The sequence below is a fragment of the Hemiscyllium ocellatum genome, chromosome 28, assembly GCF_020745735.1.
Source record: "Hemiscyllium ocellatum isolate sHemOce1 chromosome 28, sHemOce1.pat.X.cur, whole genome shotgun sequence".
Taxonomy (NCBI): Eukaryota; Metazoa; Chordata; class Chondrichthyes; order Orectolobiformes; family Hemiscylliidae; genus Hemiscyllium; species Hemiscyllium ocellatum.
The window spans coordinates 274588-289159 of NC_083428.1; the positions used below are offsets into that span (position 1 = coordinate 274588).

The following is a 14572-nucleotide window of genomic DNA, read 5'->3' on the forward strand; positions in this document are numbered from 1 at the left end:
TCACTTTCTTCCCTCACTAATGATGTGGAGGAGCTGGTGTTGGACTGGGGTGGATAAAGTTAAAAATCACACAAACCAGGTTATAGTATTTGGAAGCACTAGCTTTCGGAGCACAGCTTCTTCATCAGGTAACTGTGGAGCAGGGCCATAAGACACAGAATTTATAGCAAAAGATTATAGTGTTATGCAACTGAAATGATATATTGAACAAATCTAGATTGCTGTTAAGTCTTTCATCTTTTAGAATGGGTTCCAGGTTTCCATTCATTAATATGTAAATCTTAGAACTTCTTTAAGTTACATTCTCGAGATGACTTAAGGTTTATAACAAAAGGTGACATCTCAGCTCAGACAATGTATTAAAGGTGTGAGGTTAGAGTCTGTCTGTATTCCAATCTGGCTCTATTTCCAAAGTGGAGAAAGTGAGGACTGCAGATGCTGGAGATCAGAGCTGAAAATGTGTTGCTGGAAAAGTGCAGCAGGTCAGGCAGCATCCAAGGAACAGGAGAATCGACGTTTCGGGCATAAGCCCTTCTTCAGGAATGAGGGAAGTGTGTCCAGCAGGCTAAGATAAAAGGTAGGGAGGAGGGACTTGGGGGGGGTCGATGGAGATGCGATAGGTGGAAGGAGGTCAAGGGGAGGGTGATAGGCTGGAGTGGGGTGGGGGCAGAGAGGTCAGGAAGAAGATTGCAGGTTCGGAAGGCGGTGCTGAGTTTGAGGGGTTTGACTGAGACAAGGTGGGGGGAGGGGAAATTAGGAAACTGGAGAAATCTGAGTTCATCCCTTGTGGTTGGAGGGTTCCCAGGCGGAAGATGAGGCGCACTTCCTCCAACCGTCGTGTGTTATAGTCTGGCGATGGAGGAGTCCAAGGACCTGCATGTCCTTGGTGGAGTGGGAGGGGGAGTTAAAGAGTTGAGCCACGGGGTGGTTGGGTTGGTTGGTCCGGGTGTCCCAAAGGTGTTCTTTGAAACGTTCCGCAAGTAGGCGGCCTATCTCCCCAATATAGAGGAGGCCACCTCTATATTGGGGAGACCTCACATTTCAGAGAACACCTCTAGGACACCCGGACCAACCAACCCAACCACCCCGTGGCTCAATACTTTAACTCCCCCTCCCACTCCACCAAGGACATGCAGGTCCTTGGACTCCTCCATCGCCAGACCATAACAACACGACGGTTGGAGGAAGAGCGCCTCATCTTCCGCCTAGGAACCCTCCAACCACAAGGGATGAACTCAGATTTCTCCAGTTTCCTCATTTCCCCTCCCCCCACCTTGTCTCAGTCGAACTCAGCACCGCCTTCCTAACCTGCAATCTTCTTCCTGACCTCTCTGCCCCACCCCACTCCAGCCTATCACCCTCACCTTGACCTCCTTCCACCTATCGCATCTCCATCGCCCCTCCCCCAAGTCCCTCCTCCCTACCTTTTATCTTAGCCTGCTGGACACACTTTCCTCATTCCTGAAGAAGGGCTCATGCCCGAAACGTCGAATCTCCTGTTCCTTGGATGCTGCCTGACCTGCTGCGCTTTTCCAGCAACACATTTTCATCTCTATTTCCAAAGTAGAAATTTATATAATATTGTATGGATTGACTGCCTGCAATTTGTGCACTCACGCTCTTAAATACTCACAAACTCACACATAAACCCACCCATGTATACACTCTCTCACAGGCTTGTACTCCAGCACACTCACACACATATACTTTACCGAGCATGAACACACGCAAACACACACTCTCATTCACACACTCACACTCTCTCTCCCTCTCTCTCTCTCCTATGCATGCATATACACATCTAAGTCTATGGGGTGAATTCGTATTTACAGAATTTTATTTGCAAATACATTCTATTTTACTCAAAAAGCACACAATCTGCAGGCAGTCAATCATGTAATATTTTATAAATTCCACTTTGGAAACAGAACCAGTCTGACTCAAGATTGGGATACAGACAGACTCTAACCTCACACCTTTAATACATTATCTGAGTTGAGATGTCACCTTTTTTTTATAAACCTTATATCATCTCGAGAATGTGACTTAAAAGAAGTTCTGCAATTTACATATTAATGAATTGAAACCAGCAACCCATTCTAAAAGATGAAAGACTTAACAACAATTTTGGTTTGTTCAATATATAATTTCAGTTGCATGACACTGTAATCTTTTGTTATAAATTCTTTGTCTTAAGATCTTGTTCCACAGCTAACTGATGAAGGAGCAGTGCTCTGAAAGCTCGTGCTTCCAAGTAAACCTGTTGGACTGTAACCTGGTGTTGTGTGATTTTTAACTTTATCCCCTCACTAACACTTCGGTCACTTGCCCTGCCCTTGTTTTCCAAAAGAAGCAAGCGGAGCCAAAAGTTACGAAATGCTTTCTCCATGACAATGCCTAGACCATTCAAATTTAACTTGCCAACCAATCAATACCTTTTGTACTTGTCATACAAATTGTTGTTAAGATTTAAAAATTGGCTTTTTTATGTCTCCTGATGAGTGCTCAGGGAAAAGCTTTGGCAATGTGTCTCACATTAACTTTGGGCTTGACTGAACTGGCCTCGACTGGACCAGCCTTTGCTCAGCTGGCTTGGACTACCTTGGACTGGGTTGGCCTGCAGAGCTGGTTTGGACTGGGCTGGGTTAGGTTGCCTTGGGTTAGCCTGGCATAGGCTAGTTTGGGGTAGTTTAGGTTGGTTTGGGCTGGCCTTACCTGTTTTGAGCTAGTTTGGCCTGGCCTGACCTGGGTTAGATTTGATTTGGCTAGTCTGGGCTGGTTTGGACTGGGTCGAGCTACTTTGGACTGGAGTCGGCTGGTTTGAGCTTGTTGGGACTGGGTTGGGCTGGGCCAGTGTTGGCTTGGACCAGTTTAAGCTGGTTTGCGCTGGTTTGAACAAGGACTCACATCCTGCAGCATCTTCTCCAAGTTTTCCTGTAACTCGAGAAAGTAGCGGGAAGTGATGAGGGCATTTTGTGATTTCTCCAGACAGTCTCGGGCCAGTTCGATGATCTGATGGTGGATGAACCCAAGCACTCCATCTGCAAGTGGCAGGACACTGTTGGGCGAAAAGCTGCTGATAATGTCGTGAAGTCGTTCCTCCATCTGAACCGTGGCCTATCACCAGTGAAACAGAAAAACCATTAAGGTAATGGCCATTTCTAGTAAGCAGACAAAACATGAGAAAATAAAACATATCCCAGCAGAGACCAGTAAGGACAACAGTGGAATTTTTGGCAAGACTTTGCAGTCACCCTTTTTCTCTATCAATAATACATCAGAGACATAGACTGAAATCCAGGAGGTGAATGGCTGATAGCATTAACTGGCACCATAGTCAGCAGCAGACAATCAGGTAAAGGACTGTTCCTCAGTGACAGAAGTTAGAATTACTGCTGCTTACAACCTGCGTCAATAATTTGAGCTTTGAAATCAAAGAAACAGATGAATATTACCAGAGATCAGCTACATATCAAAGTTGGGGAGTTTCATAGAGCGGTTCCCTTGCGGTGGGAACAGGGAGGTGACTACAATTCAATCTATGTCCTTTTCCCTTAGGTAGCTCACCTTAGGAAAGCGTTCTTTGTAAACATGGTTCATCATCACAATCTCATTGTCGAAAGAGACTGATGACCGGCCAGGGCTGTGAGAAAATAGAAATATTCAAATGTTTTGGATGTTAGATACAGCTGCTATAATATAAGCTACAGGGTGAAAATGAATCCCGACCTGAAAGACAGAGGGAGCAAAAAGGTACAGAGTGAAAGGGTACCTTACCTTGTGACTCCCCCTAATGTAAGGGATAGAGCTTTGCTGATTCTTGGCCAATTGAAGCCCTTCAATAGCTAATGAATGGCTAACTAAAGGCCTCTACTCACCATCATTGACAGGAAAGCTGATGGTCTGTGGCCTTGGGGGGGGATCCTCTGAGTCAAGTACCCTGTACTCAAGCAGCACAAGTCACGCCAACGGTAAAACATTACCACCCTTAAAACAGCCTTGGCCCGCTTCACTAACCCTGGCAAGGCAGCTCATTGATGGGGTACTTCAGGCTTCCTTCAGTACCATTAGTGACCACAGTTCTTGGAAGCATGGTTGGTACGGAGGAGTTGCCTCATCAAGTATTCATTAAGCACAGGAGGAGGCTTTGCAATCTGTCAAATACATAGCGGTTCTCTGAAGAGTAATCTAGTCACTTCTACTTAGGCGTCCATATCAACATGCAAGTTCAATTCCCTCAAAGCCTTATAGAACATGGAACAATCCAGTGCAGAACAGGCCCTTCAGCCCTCGATGTTGCTCCGACCTGTGAACTATTCTCAGCTCGTCTCCCTATACTATCTCAAAGTCATCCATGTGCTTATCTAAGGATTGTTAAGAAGGTATACAGTGTTTTAGCTTTTATTAAGAGAGGGATCAAGTTCCGGAACCATGAGGTTATGCTACAGCTGTACAAAACTCTGGTGCGGCTGCACTTGGAGTATTGTGTACAGTTCTGGTCACCACATTGTAAGGAGGATGTGGAAGCTTTTGAAAAGATGCAGAGGAGATTTACTAGGGTGTTGCCTGGTATGGAGGGAAGGTCTTATAAGGAAAGGCTGAGGGACTTGAGGCTGTTTTCGTTGAAGAGAAGAAGGTTGAGAGGTGACTTAATAGAGACATATAAGATAATCAGAGGGTTAGATAGGATGGACAGGGAGAGCCTTTTTCCAAGTATGGTCACGGCGAGCACGAGGGGGCATAGCTTTAAATTGAGGGGTGATAGATATAGGACAGATGTCAGAGGGAGTTTCTTTATCAGAGAGTAGTAAGGGTATGGAATGCTTTGCCTGCAACGGTAGTAGATTCGCCAACTTTAAGTACATTTAAGTCATCTTTGGACAAGCATATGGACGAATATGGAATAGTGTAGGTTAGATGGGCTTCAGATTGGTATGACAGGTCAGCACAACATCGAGGACTGAAGGGCCTGTACTGCGCTGTAATGTTCTATGTTCTATGTTTAAATCTCCCTAATGTGGCTGAGTTAACTACATTGGCAGGTAGGGCATTCCACGCCCTTACCACTCTCTGAGTAAAGAACCTGCCTCTGACATCTGTCTGAAATCTATCACCCCTCAATTTGTAGCTATGCCCCCTCTTACAAGCTGATGTCATCATCCTTGGAAAAAGACTCTCACTGTCTACCCTATCTAATCCTCTGATCATCTTGTATGTCTCCTTCAAATCCCCCCTTAACCTTCTTCTTGTCAATGAGAAAAGACTCAAGTCTGTTGTGGCTCTGCTCGCCGAGCTCGAAGTTTTTGCTGCAAACGTTTCGTTCCCTGGCTAGGGAACATCATCAGTGCGGTGGGAGCCTCGTGTGAAGCGCTGCTTTGATGTTTCTTCCGGTATTTATATTGGTTTGTTCTTGCCGCTTCCGGGTGTCAGTTTCAGCTGCAGTGATTTGTATCTGGGGTCCAGGTCGATGTGTCTGTTGATGGATGTTCTTGCCGTTTCCGGGTGTCAGTTTCAGCTGTAGTGGTTTGTATATGGTGTCCAGGTCAATGTGTCTATTGATGGAGTTTGGGGATGAATGCCATGCTTCTCAAGTCTCTCAGCCTTTCCTCATAAGACCTTCCCTCCAGACCAGGCAACATCCTGGTAAATCTCCTCTGCACCTTTTCCAATGCTTCCACATCCTTCCCTACATATGGCAAGCAGAACTGTACACAATATTCCAAGTGTGGCTGTACCAGCGTTATGTACAGTTGCAGCGTGATATTGTGGCTCCTGAACTCAGTCCCTCTACCAATGAAACCTAACACACCATATGCCTTCTTAACAGCACTATCCACCTGGGTGGCAACTTTCAGGGATCTATGCACATGGACCCCAAGATCCCTCTGCACGTGCACGCTACCAAGAATCTTTCCATCGACCCAGTACTTTGCCTTCCTGTTATCCTTCCCAAAGTGCGTCACCTCACATTTAGTTGCACTGAACTCCATTTGCCACCTCTCAGCCCAATTCTGCAGTTTATCCAAGTCCCCCTGCAACCTGTAACATTCTTCCACACTGTCCACTACTCCACCGACTTTACTGTCATCTACAAATTTACTAATCCATCCACCTCTGCCTGCGTCTAAGTCATTTATAAAAATGACAAACAGCAATGGTCCCAAAACAGATCCTTGTGGCACACCACTAGTAACCGGACTCCAGGCTGAATATTTTCCGCCACTTGCTGCCTTCTTTCAGAAAGCCAGTTTCTCATCCAAACTGCTAAATCACCCTCATTCCATGCCTCTGGATTTTCTCCAACAGCCTACCATGTGGAATCTTATCAAAGACTTCACTGAAGTCCATGTATACCACATCAACTGCCCTACCCTCATCTACTGCTTGGTCACCTTCTCAAAAAACTGAATGAGGTTTGTGAGACACGACCTGCTCTTGATGAAACCATGTTGACTATCTGAAATCAAATTGTTGCTTGCTAGATGATTATAAATCTTAGCTCTTATAATCCTTTCCAAAACCTTTCCTCCAACAGAAGTAAGGCTCACTGGTCTATAATTACCTGAGTCATCTCTACTGCCCTTCTTGAATAAGGGCACAACATTTGCAATCCTCCAGTCCTCTGGTACCAAACCTGCAGACAATGATGACTCAAATATCAAAGCCAAAGCCTCTGCTATCTCCTCTCTAGCTTCCCAGAGAATCCTCTGACAAATCCCATCTGGCCCAGGGAACTTGTCTACTTTCACTCCTTCTAGAATTGATAATACCTCTTCATAACTAACCTCGATCCTTTCTAGTCTAATATCTCGTACCTCATTCTTCTCCTCAACAATACTCTCCTTTTCCTGAGTGAACACCGATGAGAAATGTTCATTCAACACCTCTCTGATCTCCACAGGGTCCACACTCAACTTCCCACTTCTGTCTTTGACTGACCCTATTCCTACCCAGTCATCCTTTTATTCCTCACATACCTGTAGAAAGCTTTAGGGTTCTCCTTTATTCTATTTGCTAAAGACTGCTCGTGTCCTCTCTTTGCTCTTCTTAACTCTCTCTTTAAATCCTTCCTCGCTGATCTGTAACTCGCCATTGCCTCATCTGTACCATCTTACCTCATCAAGACATAAGCCTCCTTCTTCTGTTTAACAAGAGATGTAATTTTTGTTGTAAACCATGGTTCCCTTACCTTATCACTTCCTCCCCGCCTGACAGGGACATACCTATAAAGGACACGCAATATCCGTCCCTTAAATCAACTCCTCATTTCCATTGTCTGCATCCCCTGCATTTTGCTACCCCATTCTATGCATCCTAATTCTTGCCTAATCGAATTATAATTGCCCTTGCCCCATCGATAAAGGATGTACCTATGCCTTTCCATTGTTAAACGAAACGTAACTGAATTTATCCAAATAGTTCTTTAGCAAGGTTAGATCTCACAGAATACAGGGAGAACTAACCATTTTGATATAGACTTGGCTCAAAGGTAGAAGACAGAGGGTGGTGGTGGAGGGTTGTTTTTCAGACTGGAGGCCTGTGACCAGTGGAACGCCACAAGGATCGGTGCTGGGGCCTGTACTTTTTGTCATTTACATAAATGATATGGATGCGAGCATAAGAGGCGCAGTCAGTAAGTTTGCAGATGACACCAAAATTGGAGGTGTAGTGGACAGTGAAGAGGGTTACCTCAGATTACAACAGGATCTGGACCAGATGGGCCAATGGGCTGGGAAGTGACACATGGAATTTAATTCAGATAAATGCAAGGTGCTGCATTTTGGGAAAGCAAATCTTAGCAGGACTCATACACTTAATGGTAAGGTCCTGGGGAGTGTTGCTGAGCAAAGAGACCTTGGAGTGCAGGTTCATAGCTCCTTGAAAGTGGAGTCGCAGGTAGATAGGATAGTGAAGAAGGCGTTTGGTATGCTTTCCTTTATTGGTCAGAGTATTGAGTATAGGAGTTAGGAGGTCATGTTGCAGCTGTGCAGGACATGTGTTAGGCCACTTTTGAATATTGCGTGCAATTCTGGTTTCCTTCCTATGGGAAAGATGTTGTGAAACTTGAAAGGGTTCAGAAAAGATTTACAAGGGTGTTGCCAGGGAGAGGCTGAACAGGCTGGGGCTGTTTTCCCTGGAGCGTTGGAGGCTGAGTGGTGACCTTCTTGAGGTTTACAAAATTATGAGAGGCGTAGATAGGATAAATAGGCAAAGTCTTTTCCCTCGGGTTGGGGAGTCCAGAACTGGAAGGCATAGGTTTAGGGTGAGAGGGGAAAGATATAAAAGAGACCCAAGGGGCAACATTTTCACACAGAGGGTGGTACGTGTATGGAATGAGCTGCCAGAGGAAGTGGTGGAGGCTGGTACAATTGCAACATTTAAGAGGCATTTGGACGGGTATATGAATAGGAAGGGTTTGGAGGGATATGGGCCGGATGCTGGCAGGTGGGATTAGATTGGGTTGGGATATCTGGTCGGCATGGACGGGTTGGACCGAAGGGCCTGTTTCCATGCTGTACATCTCTATGACTCTATCTCTATTTCCACTGTCCTGATGAGCAGTAAGTTGCAGGTCATAATCACATGCTACTTAAAAAAAATTCCAACTCTTATCACTCTGCTTCACATTAATTTTGAGTCTCCCTTTACCATCAACTAGAATAGATTGTTTCTGATTATTAAAGACTGTCATACACTTCAACTTATTAAAGACTGTCATACACTTTTACACCTCAATCAAACCTTCTCTCAATCTTCTTTGCTTAACGGAGACCATGCCCCAAATGCCCAATCTGATGTGATAGTTAAAATCAGAGAATCACAGGATTTTAAAGAACAGAATGAGGCATCTTCAGCCAATTTTGTTTGTATCGGGTCCCGAAAGAGCTTGTCCTATCCTCCAGCCCGATCTTCATAGCCTTCAAATATACATCCACATTTCTTTGAGACCTCCTTTGGAATCTGCCTCCATCACTCTCCCAGGCTATTCATTCTAAATCTTAATAACTATCTGAGCAAACAAGTTTATCTTCACCTCATTTGTAGCTCTTCTTTTTCAGAAGATAGTCTTCCCTCTTGAACAACTGAATTTGAACATGCCTCCACACACTCTCAGGCAACACATTCCAATCCATACGACTCACTGAAGGAAAGTTGCTTTCCATGTTGCCATTGTTCCTGTTACCATGTCCCTTAAATCTGTGCCCTCTCAGTCTCAATCCTTCCACCAGTTTCTATAATGTCTAGTCCCCTCATATTCTTATATCCCTTAATCAAATGTCCTGTCTCCTGAAAAAATATTCCCAACTTCTCGAATCTAACTATGAAAGTGGTGAAGTTGCTGGAGAAGGTACTGAGAGATAAGATCTATTTATATTTAGAAAAGAATGTGCTTATCAGTGATAGACAACATGGTTTTGTGTGGGGGGAAATTGTGCCTTACTAACTTAATAGAGTTCTTCCAGGAAGTGACCAAGCTGATAGATGAAGGAAGGGCTGTACATGTCAAGTACATGGACTTTAGTAAGGCATTTGATAAGGTTTTCGAGTAAAAAGTGAGGTCTGCAGATGCTGGAGAACAGAGCTGAAAATGTGTTGCTGGTTAAAGCACAGCAGGTTAGGCAGCATCCTAGGAACAGGGAATTCGACGTTTCGGGCCAGAGCCCTTCATCATTCCTGATGAAGGGCTCTGGCCCGAAACATCGAATTTCCTGTTCCATTTGATAAGGTTTGCCTTGGTAAACTAATGGAGAAAGTGAAGTCACATGGTGTGCATGGTGTTCTAGCTAGGTGGGTAAAGAACTGGTTGAGCAACAGGAGATAGAGAGTTGTAGTTGAAGAGAGTTTCTCGAAATGGAGAAAGGTGACCAGTGGTGTTCCACAGGGGTCAGTGCTGGGCCATTGTTGTTTGTAATATACATAAATGATCTAGAAGAGGGCACTTTTGGTATGGTCAGCAAGTTTGCAGATGACATCAAGATTGGTGGAGTAGCAGAAAGCATAAGGGACTGTCAGAGAATAGAGGAGGATATAGATAGACTGGAGAGTTGGGCAGAAAAGTGGCAGATGGCTTTCAATCCAGACATATGTGAGGTGATGCATTTAGGCAAGTCTAATTCTAGAGCGAATTATACAATGAATGGAAGAGCCTTGGGAAAAGTTGATGGGCAGAGAGATCTGGGAGTGCAGGTCCATTGTACCCTGAAGGTTGCTGCACATGTGGATACAGTGGTCAAGAAGGCATAAAGTATGTTTACCTTCATTGGACGGGGTATTGAGTATAAGAGCTGGCAAGTCATGTTAAAATTGTACAAGACTGGTTCGGCTGCATTTAGAATATGGTATACAGTTCTGGTCACCACATTACCAAAAAGATGTGGACGCTTTGGAGAGGGTGCGGAGACGATTTACGAGGATGTTGCCTGGTATGGAAGGTGCTAGCTATGAAGAGAGGTTGAGTAGGTTAGGTTTATTTTCACTAGAAAAAGGGAGATTGAGGTGGTCCTGATTGAGGTTTACAAAATCAAGAAAGGTATAGACAAGTTTTTTCCCAGGGTGAAGGATTCAATAATGAGAGGTCATGCTTTCAAGGTGAGAGGTGGAAAGTTTAAGGGGGATACATGCGGCAAGTACTTCACACAGAGGGTGGTGGGCATTTGGAATGCATTACCAGCAGAGGTGGTAGAGGCAGGCACGGTAGATTCATTTAAGATGCATCTGGACAGATGCATGGGTAGGTGGGGAGCAGAGGGATACAGATGCTTAGGAATTGATCGACAGGTTTAGACAGAACATTTGGATCAGCTCAGGCTTGGAGGGCCGAAGGGCCTGTTCTTGGGCTGTAAGTTTTCTTTGTTCTTTGGAACTGGAGCTCCTCATTCCTGGAACTATTTTCTGCACTTTCTCTAAAGCTTTCACATCCTTCCCTAAACTGTAGTGCCCAGAAATGTAAACAATATTCCAGCTCACGCCAAACTGGCAAATAACACAATATTAACATAAATTTCCTTTTCTTGCTCTGTGACTCAATTTAAAAATGCTCTACTAACTGCCAGCTCAACCTGCCCTGTCACCTTCAACGATATCAACAGATATGTACATAGATCTGTCTGCTTCTGCAGCCACTTCCTAATTATGACCTTTCTTTTATAAGGTCTCTCTGTCATCTTCCTTCCAAAATGAATCACTTCTCTGCAAATCCCACAAACCTTGTCAATGTCCTTTTGAGGTTCGACATTATCCTTCTCACAATTCATGGTCTTTCTAACCCGCTGGTGTCTTGCCCACACTTAGAGCTGATTGGATGAAAATTATCACAACCCTCACATCTTTTAAAAGCCAAAATGGAAGTCCTGGTCACTAATCCGTTCAAAGCAGAACATCCTTCCTTTCAATGACCTCAGTCATTAGGGACTCTGGAATTAGTCATCGCATAACATTACCATGGTGTCTTAGACTCCCCTTTCTGCCAATATTTTGTCAGCGTATCTTTCCATAGTAAACACTGATTCAAAGAATAAGCTTTGCTGGGTGAGGTTTCTGCTCCTACACCATTCCCTCTGGTGCCTGAAGAATCATTCTTTGGTCAATCCTAATTCTTATCAATAAGCTGACCCCAGTGATATTATCCAAATGCAGGGCATTAATTTTTCACACCAAAATGACAACATGTAGCTCTACCTGACTGCCAATTCTCTCAACTCCATGACTCTGGTTCAATTAACAGACTGCTTATCTGACAGCAGGAGTGGACAGACAGAAATGTCTTTCAACTAACCATTGGTAAAGCTGAAGACAGTGTCTTCAACTCCACTCCATACTCTATCCCCTCATTATCTGACTCATCTCTTTGCCTGGCAACACTTTCAGATTAAACCAGTTTGTTTGTAATCCTAGTCCTTGAGCCAGAGATTCAGAGGTCTACAGCACAGAAAAAGGCCTTTGCACAATCACACACATGCCAGTCAAAAACAGGCACTTAACCATTGTAATCCTATTTCCCAGCACTTGGTCCATAGTCTTGTCTGCCTGGGCATTGAGTTCCACATTTCCAGCACCTCTGGGTGAAAAGGTTTCTCCCTAATCTCCACAAAATTTCCTGCCCCTTCTACCAAGGGGAAAAGCTCCTTCCTATCTGCTCTACCAATGGCCCTCAGTCGTGTCCTTGGTTAATCTCCTCTGCTCAGGGATAACAACCTCAATCTGTCCAATCTCTCTTCCAAACTGAAACTCTCCAGCCCAGGCAATATTCTGTTAAATCACCTCTGCATCCTCTCCAATACAATCACATCTCTCCTACTAAAGTAGATTACAGAATTGCACACAATAGTCTAGCTATGGCCTCACCTCCCTGTTCTTAAACGCTATGCCTCAACTAATAAAGGTCAGTTTCCCACATGCCGTTTTACTACTTTATCTACCTGTCCTGATACCTTAAGGCACAGGTGGACATGCACACCAAGGTCCCCCTGATCCTCAGTGTAGTGACAGGAATGAGATCAGTTGGGTAGACTCAAGGATTGGGGCTATTACCTTGGCTGAAAGATATAAACAGGAGTGTCAAAGATTCTGTTCACTCTGAGCTGGTTCTGAGGAAGCTGGATCAGTGTCAAGGACTCCCCAAGTGTAAATAAAGGGGGACTTGGTAATGGGATTCCGACCTCTGTGGAGTTATTTCACTCAGTGCTTCCCAGGGTTGTACTGTCCATCATTTACTCTCTTGCCTTGTTTGTCCTTCCCAAGTGTCTGACCTCATACTTATCCAGATTGAATTTTATTCGCCACTGATCAACCTGTCAGACCAGCCCACCTATATCCTCCTGTAAACTAGGACTATCTTTCTCACAAGGAGAAAGTGAGGGCTGCAAATGCTGGAGATCAGAGTCAGAGTGTGGTGCTGGAAAAGCACAGCCAGTCAGGCAGCATTTGAGGAGCAGGAGAATCAATGTTTCGAGCATAAGCTCATCATGAAGAATGCTGTGCTTTTCCAGCACCACACTCTATCTTTATCACTGTTTACCACCCACCAATTTTGTATCATTTGTGAACTTAATGACTAACCCTCCTACATCCTATCTGAAATTATTTACATAAACCACAAACAGCAACAGCCTGAGCATTGACCGCTCTAGGATCCACTGAACACACACTTCCAGTTGAAAAAACACACTTCAAACATCACCCTGTGCTTCCTGCCACTCACTACCATTTTTGGTCCCAAACTGAGCCTCTGGCCTCTTCATTTCATGACAAAAGCTTATAATCTCCACACCTGTAACATTGTCCCTGACTTAGCTCACCTGCTGTTAAAACACAGCACATAAAACATTGAACATAGAAAAGTACAGCACAGAACAAGCCCTTCGGCCCACGGCGTTGTGCCGTGGATTATTCCTAGTCTAAAATAAAATAACCTAACCAATGCACCCCTCAATTCACTGCTGTCAATGTGCATGTACAGCAGTCAGTTAATGGTCTTTGCTTCCACTACCACCGCTGGCAAATCATTCTTTGCATTCACAACACTCTGCGTAAAGCACCTACCTCTAATGTCTCCTCTATACCTTCCTCCTAATATCTTCAAACTATGACACCTTGTGCCAGTCAATCCTTCCCTGGGGAAAAGTCTCTGGCTATTGACTCTATCCATGCTTCTTATTATCTTGTACACCTCGATTAGGTCGCCTCGCTTCCTCCTCCTCTCCAGAGAGAAAAGTCCGAGCTTAGTCAACCTTTCTTCATAAGGCAAGCCCTCCAGTCCAGGCAGTATCCTGGTAAACCTTCTTTGCACCCTCTCCAAAGCCTCTGTATCTTTCCTATAGTAGGGTGACCAGAACTGGACACGATATTCCAAGTGTGGTCTCACCAGGGACTTGTAGAGCTGCAGCAAAACCTCGCAGCTCTTAAACTCGAACCCCATGTTAATGAAAGCCAAAACACCATATGCTTTCTCAGCAACCCTATCCACTTGGGTTGCACCTTTGTGGGATCTATGCACTTGCACACCCAGATCCTGCTGTTCCTCCACACTGCCAAGAATCCTGTCTTTAATCCTATATTCAGCATACAAGTTCGACCTTCCAAAATGCATCACTTCGCATTTATCCAGGTTGAACTCCATCTGCCATTTCTCAGCCCAGTTCTGCACCCTGTCTATGTCGCGCTGCAGCCTGCAGTAGCTCTCAATACTATCAATGGCACCTCCAACCTCTGTGTCATCTGCAAATTTACTCCACATGTCTGTTGTGCCCTTTCTGTGGAACAATTGCTCTCAGTCTGTACTTCCCAACTCCTGTCTGATAGTGTCATAATTTCCTTTTCCCTAATTAAACATCTTCCCTTGGTAACTGCTCCTTTCCCTCTCCAAGGCTATGGTAAACGTGAGGCAGTTGTGATCACTGTCACCAAAGTGTTCTCCCACCGTGAGATCTGACACCTGTCCTGGCTCATTGCCAAGCACTAAATCCAAAATAACCTCTCCCCTCGTCGGCCTGTCTACATCCTGAATAAGGAAACCCTCCTGAACACACCTGACAAAAACGGCTCCATCCAAACCATCTGAACTAAGGAGGTT

At 44.7% G+C, this 14572-nt stretch overlaps 1 protein-coding gene across 1 annotated transcript in view; it reads right to left on the reverse strand.

Moving 5' to 3' along the window:
* mast3b (microtubule associated serine/threonine kinase 3b) overlaps nt 1-14572 on the reverse strand; it is a 205244-nt gene that overhangs the window by 117646 nt on the left and 73026 nt on the right. The window contains exons 6-7 of the mRNA XM_060846498.1: nt 3568-3643; nt 2908-3117 (exon numbers count right to left, since the gene is read on the reverse strand). Coding sequence (XP_060702481.1) covers nt 2908-3117; nt 3568-3643 — 286 coding nt within the window. The remainder of the gene's footprint in view (nt 1-2907; nt 3118-3567; nt 3644-14572) is intronic.